The sequence below is a fragment of the Poromitra crassiceps genome, assembly GCF_964638095.1.
Source record: "Poromitra crassiceps genome assembly, chromosome: 11".
Taxonomy (NCBI): domain Eukaryota; kingdom Metazoa; phylum Chordata; class Actinopteri; order Beryciformes; family Melamphaidae; genus Poromitra; species Poromitra crassiceps.
In genome coordinates, this window is record NC_139643.1 from 43,796,406 (window position 1) to 43,815,991 (window position 19,586).

General features: G+C 47.7%; 1 protein-coding gene across 1 annotated transcript in view; it reads right to left on the reverse strand.

Moving 5' to 3' along the window:
- Window positions 1–829: 829 nt before the first annotated feature.
- LOC310785043 (exostosin-1b) overlaps window positions 830–19,586 on the reverse strand; it is a gene marked incomplete at its 5' end in the record, with an annotated part of 46,703 nt that continues 27,946 nt past the window's right edge. Inside the window, 5 exons of the mRNA XM_083646039.1 lie at window positions 830–1,117; window positions 2,189–2,360; window positions 3,410–3,570; window positions 5,835–5,924; window positions 15,983–16,078. Of these exons, the coding sequence (XP_083502165.1) occupies window positions 932–1,117; window positions 2,189–2,360; window positions 3,410–3,570; window positions 5,835–5,924; window positions 15,983–16,078 (705 nt within the window). The 3' untranslated portion in view covers window positions 830–931. The remainder of the gene's footprint in view (window positions 1,118–2,188; window positions 2,361–3,409; window positions 3,571–5,834; window positions 5,925–15,982; window positions 16,079–19,586) is intronic.

The window sequence follows — 19,586 nt, forward strand, 5'->3', positions numbered from 1 at the left end:
ATATCAGGCCCATGGAAATCATAGGTTGGACAATGTTGAACCTCTCTGAATTAAAAACACATAAAAAATGGCGATGTTCTGATTCCAGACCTCTCGATTTCATCAGTAATGATGATGAGAGACGGCTGATTTGTACAGAAATCAAATCAACTTAAGAACAGGGTTTCCCAGGGTGTAAAGCAGGGGCTGGTAGTGAGTCCAGTAGCAGGTCCTGATGCCGGCTGGGGGGTCACAGGGTTTGGGGGGGGGCGTGTGTGCAGTGGGTGTGGGCGGGGCAGCCAGACCAGTGGGAATGGGAGTGGGCGGGGTTAGGAATGGGACTGGTGGCGGGGTGGGCGGGGCTCGTGGCGGGGTGGGCGGGGTTTGCCAGGTGGGTTTTGCGATCGCGGACACCTTCCCTCTTCTACCGTCCTGCACGTGTGCCGAGAGAGCAGGAAAGTCAACCTGATCCTTTGTTCGTTTTGTGGCATTCATACAAAAAAATATTCTATCCAAGAGTTCTCGTCGTCAGTAGTGTGTTCGGCGCGTTTGCACGTTTGCGAACATGCAGTACTGTTTGGCATGTCCATCAGTTTGTGTACTTTCTCTTTGTCCGTCTGTGTTTGTACTGTGTGTTTGTACTGTGTGTTTGTACTGTGTGTTTGTACTGTGTGTTTGTACTGTGTGTTTGTACTGTGTGTTTGTACTGTGTGTTTGTGTTTCTCATATCCAGACGCCATCTGCTCGCGTCCTCGTTGTCCCTGCCCCCACGTCAAGTCCTGGCAGCGGCGGCGCTGTGGTCATTGGCAATGTGCTGAGCGGAGGAAGACAGAGCAGCAGTAGCGCCCCCTATCCATCCTGCTGTAGTCCTACCGCTCTTTCGGCTCTCCGCCGAGTCTCTCTCGCGCGCCTCCCCCTGCGCGGGGTCTCCCCCCAGGGGGCGTCGGTCCTGTCAGAGCCTCTCGATGTCCCTGTATTTCTTGCGGAGGATGGAGACCTGGTCCTTGAACAGCACGGGGTCCAGCCGCATCTGGGAGTGGACCAGCGGCATGGCGCCAAACCAGCTGGCGAACTTGTTCATGCAGGTCTGCCGCTGGGCGAAGTGGTCCGGGTCGGCCCAGCGCGACGCTCTCGACGACTGCAGGAGGAGGAGGAGGAGGAGGAGGAGGAGGAGGGGACAGAAGAGGACAGACAGTGTTAGGGCTGTAGATCAGGGGACAGACGCTGTGATGACATTAGATGAGGAAGATTGACGTTAATAATGATCATCTCTATAAATCTTTGGCTGAATCGCGACTGCGAGAGACGCCATGACAAGAAAAACCCATTAAAGAATCAAGATTGACGTTAATCATTTTGCCCCGTCTCTCAATGAATCATCAGCTCCGTCACATTCTATTTGATGGGCGATGCGATGATGAGAGGCCTCAGCTGGACTGACGTGCTTCTATCTCTCCATTGGAAGTGACTTCCTGTTTACCGACGCGCTGCCCCAAAGAATTTGAAGAGAATCATTCATCTTGCTGCGTATGACGCAACAAGAGTCTGATTCCATCTTAAAGGCTGTGTGACACACGGGGAAATGGAAAGAAAAAAACTATTGTCTGAAACATGAAAGGGGAGGACAAAATCAACATGGATTACCCAATATGGCTTCTTTGTGCCCGAGGCCGTAAGATAGCGACTGTAATAGTTCAATCACATCCTGTAATGACTGTGTCTTTTCATGCATTTTCATTTTGGAAGAATAGGTTTCCATTTTCTCAACTGGCAGAAATCCCACTTAGGACCGGAGTAGCAAACTCTTCTAAGGAACGCCGCCAACACACCGACGACGGTCATCTACACACCAGTGGTTCCCAACCTTTTTTGTCTAATTAGCCTTTGAGCTATTTTGCCATGCCAATACGTGTATTTTACATTTTGCGATGGCGCGCAGGTTTAACATGCATGAACAGTTGACACCTGCCGGGGGGGAACTAATCGTGGCTTATGAAATGATTTTTTTTTAAATCATTTTGGAAATAAATGGTAGGCTAATCCCCAATGTTTCAATGTACCCTGGCCTGCATTGCAGCAGCTCGAGTACACCGAGAGGTACACCTGCCCCTGGTTGGGAATCACTGATCTACACACCAAAGCCTGATCCAGGTATGGAGGAGGTCTCGGATACTCGCTCTGCAGAACATTCCACTTTGCTCAACCCTACCTGCCCCATCATGGTCTCCTTGTACTGCTTCTTCTGGGTGACCTTGATGGGCGGCAGCTTGGTGACGGCGGAGACCAGGAAGTTCATCAGGATGTCCTCGCAGTTGGCCAGCTGGTCCACCATGCTCTTCAGACTGCCGGGCAGGAAGTTGGTGTACAAGTAGTGGTAGTACCTGGAGGAAGGGATAGAGGGCGCCGACAGTAAATAAGGGAAGAAGGGGGGGGGGCAGAGTGAGAGAAGAAGTCGAGGGGAAAAAGTGAAGCCAACGCGGAAGTGTCTTAAAACTGCATGCTTTCTACTGGCCTGCAGGGGGCGACGCCACCGGCCGCAAAAATAAGTCTGATTGCATGGAAGTCAATGGGAAAATGACCCTACTTCTCACTTGATTGACTTTTTTCAGTAAACAAGACTCTGATCTGGCCGTCAGTGGAGCCGGGTGGCTTCAGGTCACCGGCTGAACCCTCACGACAGCCCGACGTCGACGGGTCCATCAGGGCGTCTGCTCAGAGAACGCCGCCGACAACTCCCGTTTAAATGTAACCCAATTTCCAGACACCTCTAAGTTCACAGCTAACACCCCGCGGAGAGAGCTATGGAGCGACGCACTGATTACCCAGGTTCCCTGGATGGATTGAACGGTTGACTTATTGAAAGTGATTGAGCTTCTGGCTGGAGTGATTGGCTGACTTTAGCTTAAATGGACTGCTCCCATCACAGCTGCCTGAAGTCGTATTAGAGCTGACAGGGCCTTGCTACAACTAAATGGAGGAACTGTGGAACAGCGTGTAGCGGACAAATTGACATTTTTTTGGGTGGGGGGGGGGGGGGGGGGGGGGGGGTTGCGCTTTTCCGAACATCACGCTTACCTTCATGATCTACAGATCAGCGCGTCGAAGCGTTGCATTAAAAGAAAGATGACTGACCACTGGAGAAGAGACCGGAACAGAGCTGTGCCCCCCCCCCCTCCATAGAACAGAACAAGAGTCAAGAGCATCAAAGATAACGGCGGAAAAGAGATGCACTGAGCACTGCGTTACACAGACAAACCATTTTGTTTTAAACATCATGCTTTGTGTTTTGATTTCATGTCGACTTAAACTGACTGATGCTCTAGCCACTTCGGCAACGGTTTTTTACTTCTGTTGGGGCGGGGAGAACATTTATTTTTCCCGAGCGAAGAAGAAGGAAAATAGAGGAGACGAGACGAGAAGAGCAGTGTACCTGTGGTAGATGGCGGCACCAGTCAGCACCATGGAGTAGTCGTTGGTCCACTTGGACGTGTATCCCCAGCGCTCCTTGTTGCTGTCCCAGAAGTGACTGCGGGCCGGATAGCCCACGAGACGCTCCGGGAAACTCTGCCACACGGTGAAGGCAAAGTCCACCTGACACAGAGACAAGCCCGTCAGAGAGGTGTGTGTTTGTGGAGGGTCTTCAGTTGACATTATGTTAGGATATATTTATAACATAATAATGAATTATTTCACAATGATATTTCCACCATTTGAAAAATATGACCCCCCACCCTCAGTATGGGGGTATTAAGTTAGTATCCGTCTTTAACCCTTTGCGTCATTTTAATCACTTGGATTTTTTTGAAATGTTCAGTAACGAAATATAGATAAGATATTTTCTAAAGATATTTTCTGGAATGAAACTTCATATGTATAATTCAAGCAAACAGAAGTGCAGCAGCGTGACAGAGAGATAGAGAGAGAGATAGAGAGAAAGAGATCACAAAGAGAGATCACAAACGGATGACATGCTTCAAAAAACTTTTCAGTGAACAAACAAGAGGAAAGAAACTCCTCAAACACAAACACATCTTAAGTTGCTGCATGCGCGGCCAACTTCTGTGGCACAAATCAAAGTGTTTAATCAAATCATTAGACGAAAACATAATACCAGCCTAATACTGCACCAAGAGAGGGTTTTTTATATAAGGGGCTCTGAAGTCCAAATCCACCCTAAAACAGAATTCAAATCGCTTCTTTCATCTTGGACAGTTTTGTCAGGATTTGTGCATAGGAAGTCTCTGCCAAAGATCGCAAAAGAAGAGGAGATCTCACTCTTACAGTATGTGTGATGCCATCAAGCTGCACGTGTTGCTACACTGTGTCGTCTTGTTGCACTGTTTTCTATTGTATCGTCCCAGTGGATGAAACCCTCAGAGTGCAGGAAGGAGTAGGAATGTTTTGTTGCTGCTGATGTGACGCCAAAAATCCCAAAACGCAACGTTGTCCCATTTTGTCCTTTGTCACCTTTAAAGTTGTGACGCTACAGGTTTTATATGATGACGTGAGGGGTGATGAATAAAGATATCTTGATTGAAAAGTAGTAGGTCATTGGCTGAGAATACAATCCCTAACCCTTCTTAAATGTTAGAAAGGTCCTGGAACTGATTGCTTATTTGTTATGTGCCTTAGCTAAGCCACCAGGATGCCAAAATGCTCTTATTTAATGCTAATTAGCACCAGTTCATTTGAAGACTCGGGTGTAAAAGCTGGAGAAAATATTGACAACTCTTTATTGCATAAAGGCTCTGTGCCAGTGTAGTGACCTGTGAATAACCTGGAAAAGTACTGTTAGGACACAATATCAATATTAGCTTAATGATATGTGATGGTGATGTGGCTTTGGGTATATTCTAGGTTACTTTGTTGTACACTAATACAATGCTAACACAGTGCTACTGTGTTTCTAAAGTAGTTTCCCACATGAATACAGCTAATTGTGAAGTCGAACTTTTGAAACGGAGCTCCAGCAATGATCTCAAACAGTTGCAGTCTAGTTCTCTGGGTTGTAAATTTGGGGATTTGTTTGTATCGACAATCCAACCGGTTGGAGATGATCATGAAAAATTCATCGGCATGTGTCGATTTGGTTTTTGGGCTGGATTTCGCCTTCCACGCCAGCTCTGCCTGACTGCCTCGCCATCTTGCTCCTCCGCACACAAACAGCCTTTTATGAGATCTAATTCTACACTGTTCAAAAGCCGCATCTGGCTCCGCATGGTGTGTCGCGCCAAAATGTGTCCCCGGGAAAAACACAAGAGCAGTCCCTGCTGAGGGGGGGAACACGACTGCCCGTAACAGTGCTGTTCTCAGAGGCGCGACGTGATTACAAGCGGCAATTGTAAGAAGTGCGAGATGGGAAGAAAGGGAGAAAGAAAGAGAGAGAGAGAGAGAGAGGTAGAGAGACATACAGTAGGAGAGGAAGAGGGGGAAAGTAAGGCACTAAGGCAGAGAGCGGGAGTGAAAGTTACACTAGTTTAGACGAGGAAATGATGGAGCCACAGAGAGATAAGTTCAAAACGCAAGAGAGCGAAAGAGCGAGAGAGATATGAATAAAATAATAAATATTAAATAAGTGGAAATGTGATCAGAGAGTTGCATTTGGGACAGAGACACAGTTTGTAACTGTGTGTTGTCTCAAGAGGCCCGGTCTATAGAGAGAGGAGAAACAGAGAGAGAGAGGGCGAGAGACTATCAGTTTCATACTGACGCAGTGCTGCATAAAACAGTAAAGCAGCCGAAAGAGCCATGCCGACTGTGATCAGTCCCATCAGCTGCAACGTGACGTACAGGAGAGAGGGAGATTCTATTCTATTTGATTGGATTCTATTCTGTTGTATTCCACAGTAGCGTACCTCTGTGGTGGAAAGCACGGTGTCTTCATCCAGGCTGAGGACGGCGTCGGTCACGATGGTCTCGTAGGGCAGGAAGCGGCTGCTCATCACCTGCAGGGGGAGCCACAGTGGGGGGGCAGAGGGTTAAAACCAGAGTGAACAGAAGAGGATCCCCACCCCGTCACAGTAACGCTCTACCTGTTCTCTTATTAAACGTAACACAGTGTGCAGGAGTTCATTCACATGCAAAACGGCTCTCTTGACCTCAATGTTTCAGTGGAATTACAGTAAGTGTTTGAGGAAGATGGGTGTTACCATGGCATCGCCTGTTGAAAATTACAACGGCGATTGTGTTGCACACAGTCATCGTCTTATGTGTTTGTCCACAAATGAACCTGTTCCACTTTCCTTCATAACAGAAACACCATCAAAGCTCTGCAGCAGCGGTCCAAGGTTTAGTCAAAGAGATGACCAGGAAGTGTTCTACATATCCTGTTTTATACTGACGGAAGTGTCATCCAATATCCTTTCAGGTGAACATTTAATCTAGCCTGTCTTTAGCTTCATTCCAATATGAGATATCCACCATCCTAAGACGTTTGCTTAGAAATAATTGTGTTTTTGACAATACAGTATAATCATGTGTATTTTTGAAATATTTACTCAAATCATAAAAAAAAAAAAAAAAAAAAAAAAGTTTTTTGTTGCACAAATGGATCTAGATTTGGGAATGAAACGCTTGTGGTGTGTTCCACATACTGTCACAACTGAGAACCTTTTGCCTCCAATAATATCTATATTTTTCACACACATTTCAAAGGGATTTGGATAGAGGGAGGCAATAAGCCAGTATGTCACCATAGAGGTGCACAGCAGCGCAGCGTGAACCTCAGAGAATCCCACTTATCGCTAAGCCATGGCATTAACACAGTATATACTCTGCTGCATGCTAATTCCTGGTCGTTTATGAAACTGAAGTACACTATCGTCCCTGTATTCAACAGCCACAGAGCGCTGGAGGCACAAGCTACAACCAGTTTCCATTACTGTTGCAGTGTGTAGTCCTCCCCCCCCCTTTTAAATCAATAAACACACACGCACGCACGCACGCACACACACACACACACACACACACACACACACACACACGCACACATCTGCACCCAGACACATGCCGGAGTGAGTCATCTGTCCTACATGTGGCACTCTCTCTCTCTCTCTCTCTCTGTCTCTCTGTCTCTCTCTGTCTCTCTCTGTGTGTCTCTCTCTCTGTGTCTCTGTCTCTCTCTCTCTCTCTCTCTCTCTCTCTCTCTCTCTGTCTCTCTCTCTCTCTCTCCCAGCGTTGGAAAGGGAATATATATTTAACGGCAGGATGAAACCAAGCTGTATAATATATGACGCTTGGTGGAATATTGACATCTCACAGGGAGAGTGATGGTGGCAGACGGGCGGAAAGATCAACATGTTGAGGGTATTTAGACGGGAAGCCTTTCGTCTGTTCCTGCGATGAAAGGGACCCAGAGGAGAACAAACAAGAGCCTCTCGCCGCAGAGCGTGTGTGTGTTGTAAGTAAACTAGATCTTCACTAGAACTCAAACAGCCTCTCACACACACGCACACAGCCCACACGTGTATCATGCTCATATTAAAAACACATACACGGCTGCTGGGGGCGTCGGGGTAAACACGCACTCGAACACCACCGCGGAGACCCAGGTTCAAGTCCCGGGGGGAGCGGTACGTACTTCCGGCTTGGTCAAACGGTCCTACATACACAATTGATCGTGGTCTGTGGGTGGGAAGCCAGAGGAGGGCACCCTGCCCTGCCAGAGGAGGGCACCCTGCCCTGCCAGAGGAGGGCACCCTGCCCTCCACTGGTCGGGCAGGGTGCCCGTTCGTGGTGGGGGAGAGGAACAGGGTGGAGTAGCGTGATCCTCCCACGCGCTATGTTCTGTCCGTGAAACTCATCGCTGTCAGGTGGTGAAAAGAAGCGGCTGGCGACTGCACATGTGATCGTGAGGAGGAAGCATTTGCTAGTTTGCAACTCTCCCCAGATGGGCAGTGGGGGCGGAGCAACGACCGGGACAGCAATGGGGGAATTGGCCAAGTAACAACTGTGGAGAAAAATCTGTGGAGAAAAAAATAAATAATAATTTGATAAATACATGTCTTTCCTGGCAATGCTGGGCGGAGCTTATTATTGCTCTCTTCCTGAACATCCACTCATCGTCTCCCTCTTTGATGCATCCGTCCTGCCTAAATACATTCATCCATTCATCTCCTCCATCTGCTTCATCCTTGTGTGGGCTGCAGGGGGTGGAGCCTATCCCAGCATGCACTGAGCACGCAGCAGAGAGACGCCACACATGTCTCACAGCAGAGAGACACCACAGACGGGTCGCCTGTCTAACAGGGCTGACACAGATATAAGAGACCATCACACACACACACACACACACACACACACACACACACACACACACACACACACACACACCCACATTCTCGTATTTGTGGGGTTGTTAGGACCACCAACAACCCCACAAATACGAGAAAACACACACACACACACACACACACACACACACACACACACACACACACACACACCTGTGGGCAATTTAGTGTCAGATCCAAATGAACAGCATATCTATGGAGTGTGGAAGCAAACCCAGGAGAACATGTATACTGTATGGTACATATATACTGCCCATTGTACAACCCCTGTTCTATATTCATCTAAGCGTGGACAGTAGTCATTGTAACAGTATTTAAGATGTTTAGTTTGAATCCATTACATCAGTGCTACACCACCTTGCTCTACTCAGGAGCCACATTGACACCAAAACACTGTTGCAAGAGCCGCAATCCACAAAAAGTCCCTTTCCTCCCTTTGTTTATTTTGATTTATTTATTGATTCATTTTAAGACTTAAGGACTTAAAAGAGCCACAACTACCCATAAAGGAGACGCATGTGGCTCTAGAGCCTCGGGTGGAGTATCACTGCATTACATTAAGATGTTGTCAGATCAACCCATGAGTCAGTATTGAAATAAAACAACAAAATACACAGGATTCCTGAGCTCCCTCTTAACTTTACATGTGTCTGCCTGTAACACACACACACACACACACACACACACGCACACACACACACACACACACACACACACACACACACACACACAGTGCCTCCTGACAGCGCTGTAGAGGCTGATGTCAGCGGTCGCCCGGTCAAGTGCCTAATTTTCCTCTCCCCGCAAAACACTCCAAAGACAACAACGCTACGGAACGTTTGGACTGCTGCTCATATTCTGAGTGCAAGAGCCCAGGGGCCTGAGTGACAGCCATGTTTATACAGAGAGAGAGAGAGAGAGAGAGGGGGAGAGAGAGAGAGAGGGGGGGGGGGGAGAGAGAGAGAGAGAGTGAGAGAGAGAGCTCGTTCCCAGCAATACCTCTCCGTGTCTTTACCGATCTCATCTTAAACGGGTAAAAAAGAGAAAGGACAACAATCCCTTCTTTCCGCTGCTCAGTTCCCTCCACTTGTTTTTCACAGTTTTCCACTGATGTGGTGGGAAAAAGCCTGGGAGAGAGAGGAAAAATACCAGTGAAGAAGAGGGAGAGAATACCAGCAAAGGAGAGGGAGACAATACCAGTGAAGAAGAGGGAGAGAATACCAGGGAAGAAGAGGGAGACAATACCAGTGAAGAAAAGGGAGAGAATACCAGTGAAGAAGAGGGAGAGAATACCAGTGAAGAAGAGGGAGAGCATACCAGTGAAGAAGAGGGAGAGAATACCAGTGAAGAAGAGGGAGAGAATACCAGCGAAGGAGAGGGAGACAATACCAGTGAAGAAGAGGGAGACAATACCAGCGAAGAAGAGGGAGAGAATACCAGTGAAGAAGAGGGAGAGAATACCAGTGAAGAAGAGGGAGAGAATACCAGTGAAGAAGAGGGAGAGCATACCAGTGAAGAAGAGGGAGAGAATACCAGTGAAGAAGAGGGAGAGAATACCAGTGAAGAAGAGGGAGAGAATACCAGCGAAGAAGAGGGAGACAATACCAGTGAAGAAGAGGGAGACAATACCAGTGAAAAAGAGGGAGACAATACCAGCGAAGAAGAGGAGACAATACCAGCGAAGAAGAGGGAGAGAATACCAGTGAAGAAGAGGGAGACAATACCAGCGAAGAAGAGGGAGAGAATACCAGCGAAGAAGAGGGAGAGAATACCAGTGAAGAAGAGAGAGAGAATACCAGTGAAGAAGAGGGAGAGAATACCAGTGAAGAAGAGGGAGAGAATACCAGTGAAGAAGAGGGAGAGAATACCAGTGAAGAAGAGGGAGAGAATACCAGTGAAGAAGAGGGAGACAATACCAGCGAAGAAGAGGGAGAGAATACCAGTGAAGAAGAGGGAGACAATACCAGCGAAGAAGAGGGAGAGAATACCAGTGAAGAAGAGGGAGACAATACCAGCGAAGAAGAGGGAGAGAATACCAGGGAAGAAGAGGGAGAGAATACCAGTGAAGAAGAGGGAGAGAATACCAGTGAAGAAGAGGGAGACAATACCAGCGAAGAAGAGGGAGAGAATACCAGTGAAGAAGAGGGAGAGAATACCAGGGAAGAAGAGGGAGAGAATACCAGTGAAGAAGAGGGAGAGAGAATACCAGTGAAGAAGAGGGAGACAATACCAGGGAAGAAGAGGGAGAGAATACCAGCGAAGAAGAGGGAGGAGGCACTCATAAAGCTTGCTTGAGTGTCCAGGTTTTCTTTTGTCTTCTGTAGTTAATGTTATTGCTGTTTTATTTTGGCAATGTGGGAAACATCTTAGCATGCCAATAAACAATAAAGCTTTTTGAATTGAAGTGAATATAATTAAATTGAGAGAGAGAGAGAGAGAGAGAGAGAGAGAAAGGGGGGGGGGAGAGAGAGAGAGAGAGAGAGAAAGGGGGGGAGAGAGAGGGAGCATAATGGAGAGAATAAGAGGGAAGAAGGCCGAGGGAACTAAAGAGTGTAAGATAATGAGAGAAATGGAGAGCGAGAAGAGAGGAGAAGACAATGAGAGAGAGAGAGAAGAAGAGGCTGCTGTTTCCACCCCCACATGGTTTGTAACGTTAGAAGTGCGACATGTTCGCCCCGGGCCTCCTGCTGCTCTCCAGGAATGTGAGCTCTTACAGCAGGAATCTGCCTCCAGCACACCACCTCCTCTCCAGAGGACCACCTCCTCTCCAGAGGACCACCTCCTCTCCAGAGGACCAGAGAGAGAGAGAGGACCACCTCCTCTCCAGAGGACCACCTCCTCTCCAGATCACCACCTCCTCTCCAGAGGACCACCTCCTCTCCAGCACACCACCTCCTCTCCAGAGGACCACCTCCTCTCCAGCACACCACCTCCTCTCCAGAGGACCGCCTCCTCTCCAGAGGACCACCTCCTCTCCAGAGGACCACCTCCTCTCCAGCATGCCACCTCCTCTCCAGAGGACCGCCTCCTCTCCAGAGGACCGCCTCCTCTCCAGAGGACCGCCTCCTCTCCAGAGGACCACCTCCTCTCCAGCATGCCACCTCCTCTCCAGCACACCACCTCCTCTCCAGCACACCACCACCTGTCCACAGGACCACCTCCTCTCCAGCACACCACCTCCTCTCCAGAGGACCACCTCCTCTCCAGAGGACCACCTCCTCTCCAGCATGCCACCTCCTCTCCAGAGGACCACCTCCTCTCCAGAGGACCAGAGGACCACCTCCTCTCCAAAGGACCAGAGAGAGAGAGAGAGAGAGAGAGAGAGAGAGAGAGAGAGAGGACCACCTCCTCTCCAGAGGCCTGGAGAGAGGGAGAGAAAGAGAGAGGGGGAAAGGGAGGACCACCTCCTCTCCAGAGGACAGGAGAGAGAGAGAGAAGGAGAGAGAGAGGGAAAGGGAGGACCACCAGTGCGTGTAAACCATGTTAAGCACTGCTGGGGAGTAGGGATGCCACGGTGTGAACATTTTCACACCGAATAATAAGCACGTGACCTCACCGGTATAACCGGTTTCACCGGGAAATGTAAATTGTTAGTTCCTACTAGTGCATGTTGTTCCCGGGAACAATAACAGTGAGACACCAGTCGGATATCCATAGCAGCTAGACTAGAGCGAACGTTACGTTATATGTATGTTGATAATACAAGTTTTAAAGTAAGCAAGAGTCTATGCTTTAACCGTCCATTCTGTAGGTTCATAGAGACAAGACGCACGCTGCTGCTGTTTAAAGTACTAACGTTAGCATGGACGCTCACAGTCATACAACACTGGCTGCATCTGACTCGAGACAACTTTTCAGACGCCCGTGGAGACAATCTTTCTCAAAAGAAACTAACGTTGGCGACACACCTGGAGACTTTTTCTGACATGGGATTAACAATACCAGCACGCAGCAATAAGCAGGCAATGACTGAATGCTGGTAAGTCCTCCCTCCTGTTAGAATTGATGCTAAGTTAGCATCGACTTTTCGCTGTGGAAAAAAAGGCACATTTCCAGAGATGGCCCGCAGTGACAACAGTATGCACACGCATGCAGGCTTAGCTAAGGGTCTTACCTACATGTGTATGAGGAGCGCATCATTTGTGTTCATAAGATGTATAGCGTTAACGTTAGTTAACGTTAGTTGCGTTAACGTTAGTTGCTGGTCTAACCATAACAGCGGAGCCACACTGCAGCCGAGAGGGAGCGCTTGTAATTTACACCGGCGCACGCTGAAACTGTAGAGTTTTCCTTTCAATTCTTATGAGGAGGGCATCATTTGTGTTCATAAGATGTATAGCGTTAACTCACGTTAGTTGCTGGTCTAACCATAACAGCGGAGCCACACTGCAGCCGAGAGGGAGCGCTTGTAATTTGCACCGGCGCACGCTGAAACTGCGGAGTTTTCCTTTCAATTCTTCCTCCATAAAAACAAAAGGTGTTACCCGGTGGGCACGTTATGTAATCGGTGTATCCCCCAACACCGTGTAACACCGGTAACACCTAAAATCGCGGCAAGCCTACTGGGGAGCTCACATGGCTTAACCCCGACAGTCATACCACCAGCTTGTGACCACCGTGCCAGAGAGAGAGAGAGAGAGAGAGAGAGAGAGAGAGAGAGAGAGAGAGAGAGAGAGAGAGAGAGGTTAAACCACAAAGCATAAACAGGCCAACGCGGTTGGAGGCGAGGAAGAGGAAGACATTGAGAAAGAGAGAGTGAGAAAGAAGGATATAGTACGCAAGGAGGAAGAAGAAGAAGAAGAGGAGAAGAGGACGATAACAACATACAGTACTAACATAATGAGAAAGAGAGAGAGATGGAGAAGGTGACAGGCTGATAGAGAGAGGGAGCGAGCGAGAGGATGAGAGGGAGAGAGAGAGGATAAGAAGCTCGCCCTCTGTGGGGTGGAGGAGTACAGCTTGGCTCGCCATGGAAAACAATGAACCCACCATAAGCATAACAAACTGCAGGCTGCCTGGCATACACACACACACACACACACACATACACATGTGCGCGCACACACAGACACGTGTGCATGCACACACACACACACACACACACACACACACACGTGCGCACACACACACACACGTGCGCACACACACACACACGTGCGCACACACACATACAGTACGTGTGCATGCACACACACACGCACACACACACACAACAAGTATGCTAAGCCTGTTATGCTCGCTGTCACTCATGGACAACAGCCCCCCCCCAACCCCGCTGTGATTGACAGCTTGGGAGAAATCACTCTCAAGACGCGGCGAGAGGCAAACGTTAAGCCCCGCCCACCGCGGGGTGACTGACATTGATGTGAAAACCACTCACTTTGATTGGCAGGTGAAGTTAAGTGGACGCGAGCGAGGGCACGAAGCCAGTGATGGACGAGGCTGACCACAGAGAATACTGATGCGCGGTCACATGATGCCCCCCCCCCCCTCCTCCCAGTTTCAATCCCCAAATATTTAGCTCGATGTTGCTAAACCGAGCGCAGATCAGTGTTTATGACCCATCGCCTGCCCTGCACTACTCAACTCAGTGTGTCAACGCTTGACCTTTGACCCCTGAAAGGGGAGGTCGCCGGGGAAGTCAAGATAAACATGGCGACCCCCTTTAAAGGGGTTGAGGCGTCGCTGTAATAAGGTTGTCATAATAAACGCCATGGAGGTATGCCGGGCCCTGACCGCAGGGTTAACTAAGCTACACACAAAACAGAACAGCTTTCTGTTATGACTATGTCAGTCAGAAGACCAGAGGAGAAATACTGTCTAGAGAGAGAGAGAGAGAGAGAGAGAGAGAGAGAGAGAGAGAGAGAGAGAGAGAGAGAGAGAAGAGATAGATATATCTCCAAATGAAGGCTTAAACTCCAAAACTCCAAAATACAAAACTACGAAAACCTTGCAGAACATGCTGCATGATGGTCAAACTAAAAACGCATCTGTTGTCACTGTTCCAATGCTGAAGTTTGTCTGCAGTATACATCCCTCACTGTGCTGTTATACACACTGTATATTTATATTACAATTCAAACTGATTTCTCCAGAGACTCTTGAGGTTCTTAGATGTTTGTTCATAAAACCGCAAACCCAATTCATGCTGCTGACTGTGAGTAGACTCTTTTCAAACTTTCCCAACAGTATCCATCCATACTATCCATAATGTCTGTGGCCTTCAGCAGCCACACTGTGTTCCAAATGTACATTATTTACATTAGTGAGCTTTACTTAGAGACACACAAACTGCTCTATAATGGCATCACCGCAGGGCTAATCGAAACTCATTAAGGCCCAGCAACTCTTAAACGAGATTTATTTGCGAGATTCTTTGACAGTTTTCGGAAGGGATAGACCAATTATTGGCCTGGCCAATTATCCATTCAAGGCCGTTATTGAGCATTTTTACGATTATCGGTGTCTGCATTTTTTGGCCGATTGCGGATTTAATAATAATAATAATAATAATAATTAAAAAAACTACTTTTATTCTGATGCAGCCGGCAGCCGCCTCTCCTCTCTCTGTCTGTCAGTTTACACTCTGTGGTCTCGAGCAATGTCCCGCCCACAGCACTATCTGATTGGTTATGTCACAACAAGTAATAGCCTATCAACACTGAAGGCCACTGTGCCACCGACAACGAGCTACGACCTAATCTTCACCAAAACGAACCACAAAGAGAAACTGAATCTTATCCAAGCGCATCTCAACGAGCTGCTGTCGGCTCCTTCTTATTGTTAAGTAGTGTTCAACCTCTATTCAGTTCAAATGAGGATTGGGCGAAGGTCAATTATAACATTATCATGACGTGTGTTCCAATGTAATCATGTACAATTTTGGTTTTGGCGAGAAACTTGAATAAATGCAGTTGTTTGAAGGAGATACTTGTTGATGTTGGAGATATTAGAGATTGTAAAATGAATCGTAGTATGAATAATAATTAAGCACACAAAGTTTTGTGTTGGAGTGTGTATTATTCTACAATGTGAACAATATCTCTTGTTGTCTTTGGTTAAGAACCTTACTTTCAGCTAACTGACAATGATGTGACTTTGTCTGGCCCACATGCAATCAGCAATGAAAGCTGATTGATTGATGGCGCCTGAGCAACATGATGTGCCTGCCTGTCTATTGAACCTGTCCTTGGTAGACCTGAATGCTAGTAGCACTGATGATAGTCACAGACTGAAACGTTTGCTGCCTTTTAAACCCACCTTTTCTTTTTGGCACTGTTTTGTTTTGCACTATGTTAAAATAAAGTAAGTCTATTACCGTACATGATCTCAGCCTCTGGACCTCCTGTTACATCTCTGTTACATCTGGTGTGCGGGTATTCCCATTGACCTCCCTTATTCTAAAATGTGACACCAAGATGGTCATTTTTGCTGCAAATCTATATTGGTTCCAAATATCGGTTATTGGTCTCCTTGATTTACGAGTCATCGGTATCGGCCCTGAAGAAAACAACATATCGGTCGATCCCTAGTTTTGGGATTCGTATCAGATGAGCTACATAAGTCAGCTATGATATCGTACTGTAGCGATCCTCTGTGGTAACTTGAGAGCAGGATAATGCGTGTGTGTGTGTGTGTGTGTGCGTGTGTGTGTGCGCGCGCGTGTGTGCGTGTGTGTGTGTGTGTGTGTGCGTGTGTGCGTTCAACTGCACCTTGTTCTCTCCCTCGATGACGATGACGGGCACTGAGGTGGCAGGCCAGCGGTGCTTAGCAGGCAGAGGCTTGTCACAGTTCCACAGGACAATGATCTGAAGAAAAGACAGAAAGAAAGAAAGAAAGAAAGAAAGAAAGAAAGGTTTCATACTGTTACATGACTCGCACCCGTGTTCAAGCTGCACACTAATTAGATTCTTATCGTCTCCTCTAATCACACTAGCGTGCGGCGGCACACTTTGCGGGCGTGTCACCGCATCGATCCGGTGAACATGTGACATTTGCGTGGCATCGCGGCCAGCAAATGCCACCTGGTCAGGAGCCGAGCGAATGTTAAAGAGCCACAAGGGCAACTTGAAGGTAAAACAAAATAGTTCCAATTACGCAGCTTCGGAGGTTTCCGGAAGGGCTCCTGGAATTTCCCAGATGTAGCTATATACGGCTTGTAACCAATCAGATCCCATCGTTACATGGAGGCCTCCAGCTCCGTATCCGATGACAACATGCTGCTGAACACGCTTTGCAGCCGATAGGACCACGCTGTGCAACATGTACGACATGCATATCCAATCAGATGATGTTTTCTTACAGACGACTGTTTTTTCTGCGGCCAATCAGATCATGTTGCACACACACAACAGGACTGATGTTCTCCAGCCAGTCAAATCATGTTTTATGGAGTCAGCAGACATGTAGATTACAGCTGGAGTTAACCTCCCCCGTCCACTGCCGTCTGACGGCAGACCTCATCAATGTTTGATGAGGAACACACACGCACACGCACACGCACACACGCACACGCGCGTGCACACACACACACACACACACACACACACACACACACACACACAGACACACCTACTGTATCTACTTATCTATCTTGCCTTACAGTTAAAATTGTGCTTTTCTATTCTAGTTATTTGTATCTACCGTAAATTCCGGACTATAAGACGCACCGGTCTATAAGCCGCACCTTCAAAGGTGACTATTTTTTTCTTCTATAAGCCGCACCGGACTATAAGCCGCGGGTGTTTTGATGTTTAATTACCATATGTAAGGCTTCGTGCACAGAGGGGATTGTCGGGAATAGATGGCTGTTTGGGGAAGCTCCCATTTATTAACATTTCAACAAAACAAAAGTCAGGTCACTAATCCCCAGACAAAATCACACATTGTGGTATTTTTTGTTTTTTTTACAGTGCACACAGTGTCCGCGGTGTGGTGAAAAGAGGGCAAGAGAGGAAATTAAAACAGAAGTGGATTTATAGTTAGAAAGAGTGCTAAAGAAGAGAGAATTCCGTTTTTTATTTTTTTATTTTAGTTACTCACAGTACTATTGACCAGTCCAACTCAAAAGATATTCGGCAGTTTCACTTTGAGCTCTTGTTCCGCCGCTGTCCATCAATGGTTATGACGAGTCTCGCTGGGTACAGTACGCCAAAGCGATATCCATTGACTCGATGATGCTGTTGTATGTTGCGCGTTTCTGTTGCACCAACGCGGACGGTGAGGGGCTTCTTCCCCGCAGCCTGGAGGATGAGTTGACGGTCGGGCCAGCGGAGTAGGCAGATGAAGATGGCCCTCGGTGGCAGGCCGGGGTCTGGACGTGGCCGAGGCGCCCGGTGTGCGGGAGAAAGGAGGAGGAGGAGAAACCGCCACCTCCACAGCCAGCCACCTCACACACCCCAACTGTTTAATAGTGCCCGGCTCGCATGCCTCTCGGTCGGCTGGCCGGACAATATGCACCCCGCTGCAGCAGCAGGCAGCTTCGGGAGGTTTTCTCACTGTGTTCGGGACTTCGGCTCTAACTCGGCCAGATGGCTGGACACGAGTGAAACTCTTCACGGTTGCATTATTTTCTTTAGTGAGTGAGTGGATGGACTTCTGCACGTTTTCAAACTTGTTTTCAAGCTGCTCAAAACCTCTGAGCGATGTCGGACTTAATCGATAGTGTTTCACGGAGTAAAAGTTTAGCCCAAGCGGTGTATCTCCAGCCTCCAGCAGGTGAGTCATTTCCTCATTCATGGCTGATTGCTTCGTCTTTTTCTTTCTGCTTACCTGTGTTGTGTTATGTTATGTTATGTTATGTTGTTAAAAGAGGGCAAGAGAGGAAATTAAAACAGAAGTGGATTTATAGTTAGAAAGAGTGCTAAAAAAGAGAGATTTTTTTTTTTTTTTTGAAAAAATCCATAGATAAGACGCACCGTTATATAAGCCGCAGGGGGCAAAAAAGGCCAAAAAACGGGAAAAAAGCCGCGGCTTATAGTCCGGAATTTACGGTAGTATAGTAGTTTTATATTTTTTGTGTTTCTGACTTGTTACCTACCTCATTGTGTTTTTTTACAAGTTACCTTTTATACGTTTATATGTTTTTTATACGTTTAAGTTATGTTTTGTTGTCATCTAATTGCTGCTGCAACAGTATAATATCTCTTTGGGGATCAAGTAATCAATTAATCAATGAATCTATGTATCTACCTACAATATCTACACAGGCTACACTCTCTCTTTTCAGTCTGTCCTTCTCTTCCTCTAGTTCTGTCACTATTTTCTTCAGCCGACTGAAGATAACGGTGACAGAGACGTTTTGAGCACAGAGGCCATCTTTTAACTGGACAACCCGGGTTCAAATAACCTGACACTGCCAGATGCTTTGTTTTACAGAACCATCTGGGAACTCGATCGGAAACGGGTTAAAAGGGAGCAGGCGCTTAAAAACAAAATACTTGGCAGGTGATTGGATGAATTTGTCTATCACAGGCTAACTTCAACCACTTAGGACCACCTCCTCCTCCTTCCTCGGACGCCGATTGGTCCACACCACTGGTGGAGTGGAGTCAAATGCATATCTGGCAGCATGGCAAGATGGATTTCTCATGTGTTCGTGAGTCGCAAGGTTAGGGGTTCAAACCCCTGTCAGCTAACACCCGCCCTGCTTAAGTGTCCTTGAGCAAGAACATGATGCTGTTCTGCTCAGATTTCCCTGCAGGGGGCGAACAAGAGGAGATTCCCCACAGGGATCAATAAAGTTCTCCATTATTCAGTCATTAAAGGCAGCGACGCACTATGAGCAGACTTGCCCGTCTGTGTGCTGGAAGCTGTTTTGGATGTCTGTGTTTTAGACGCTCCCCTGTGAGTTAAGCGCGCTCGGCGAGGAGCCATCTCTCGGCTGATGATGGAGACGTTACATTTGTCACAGTGATGAGGAAACATCTGTTCCATCGTTTGTCAAATCCAAATTGAAACGGAAATGAGCGTCGATCACGGAGGCTGAGCCCAGGTGAGGAACACAGGTGCGCCGCGTCTCTGTAAGACGACGATAGGCATCTCACCTCCGTCTGCCTGCACACACACACATTCAGGTACACACATGCGCACACACGCGGGCGCACACACGCGCACACACACACACACACACACACACACACACACACAGAGCTGAGAGACTCGCTAATCCATTCTTACAGGGTTCTATTCCTGTTTGATTAGAAAGACAGATGGTACCTCTGTCAGCTCCCCAGCCCACCCAGGGTGCTGACGGTGGCAGTGTGTGTGACACCTGTGTGTGTGTGTGTGTGTGTGTGTGTGTGTGTGTGTGTGACG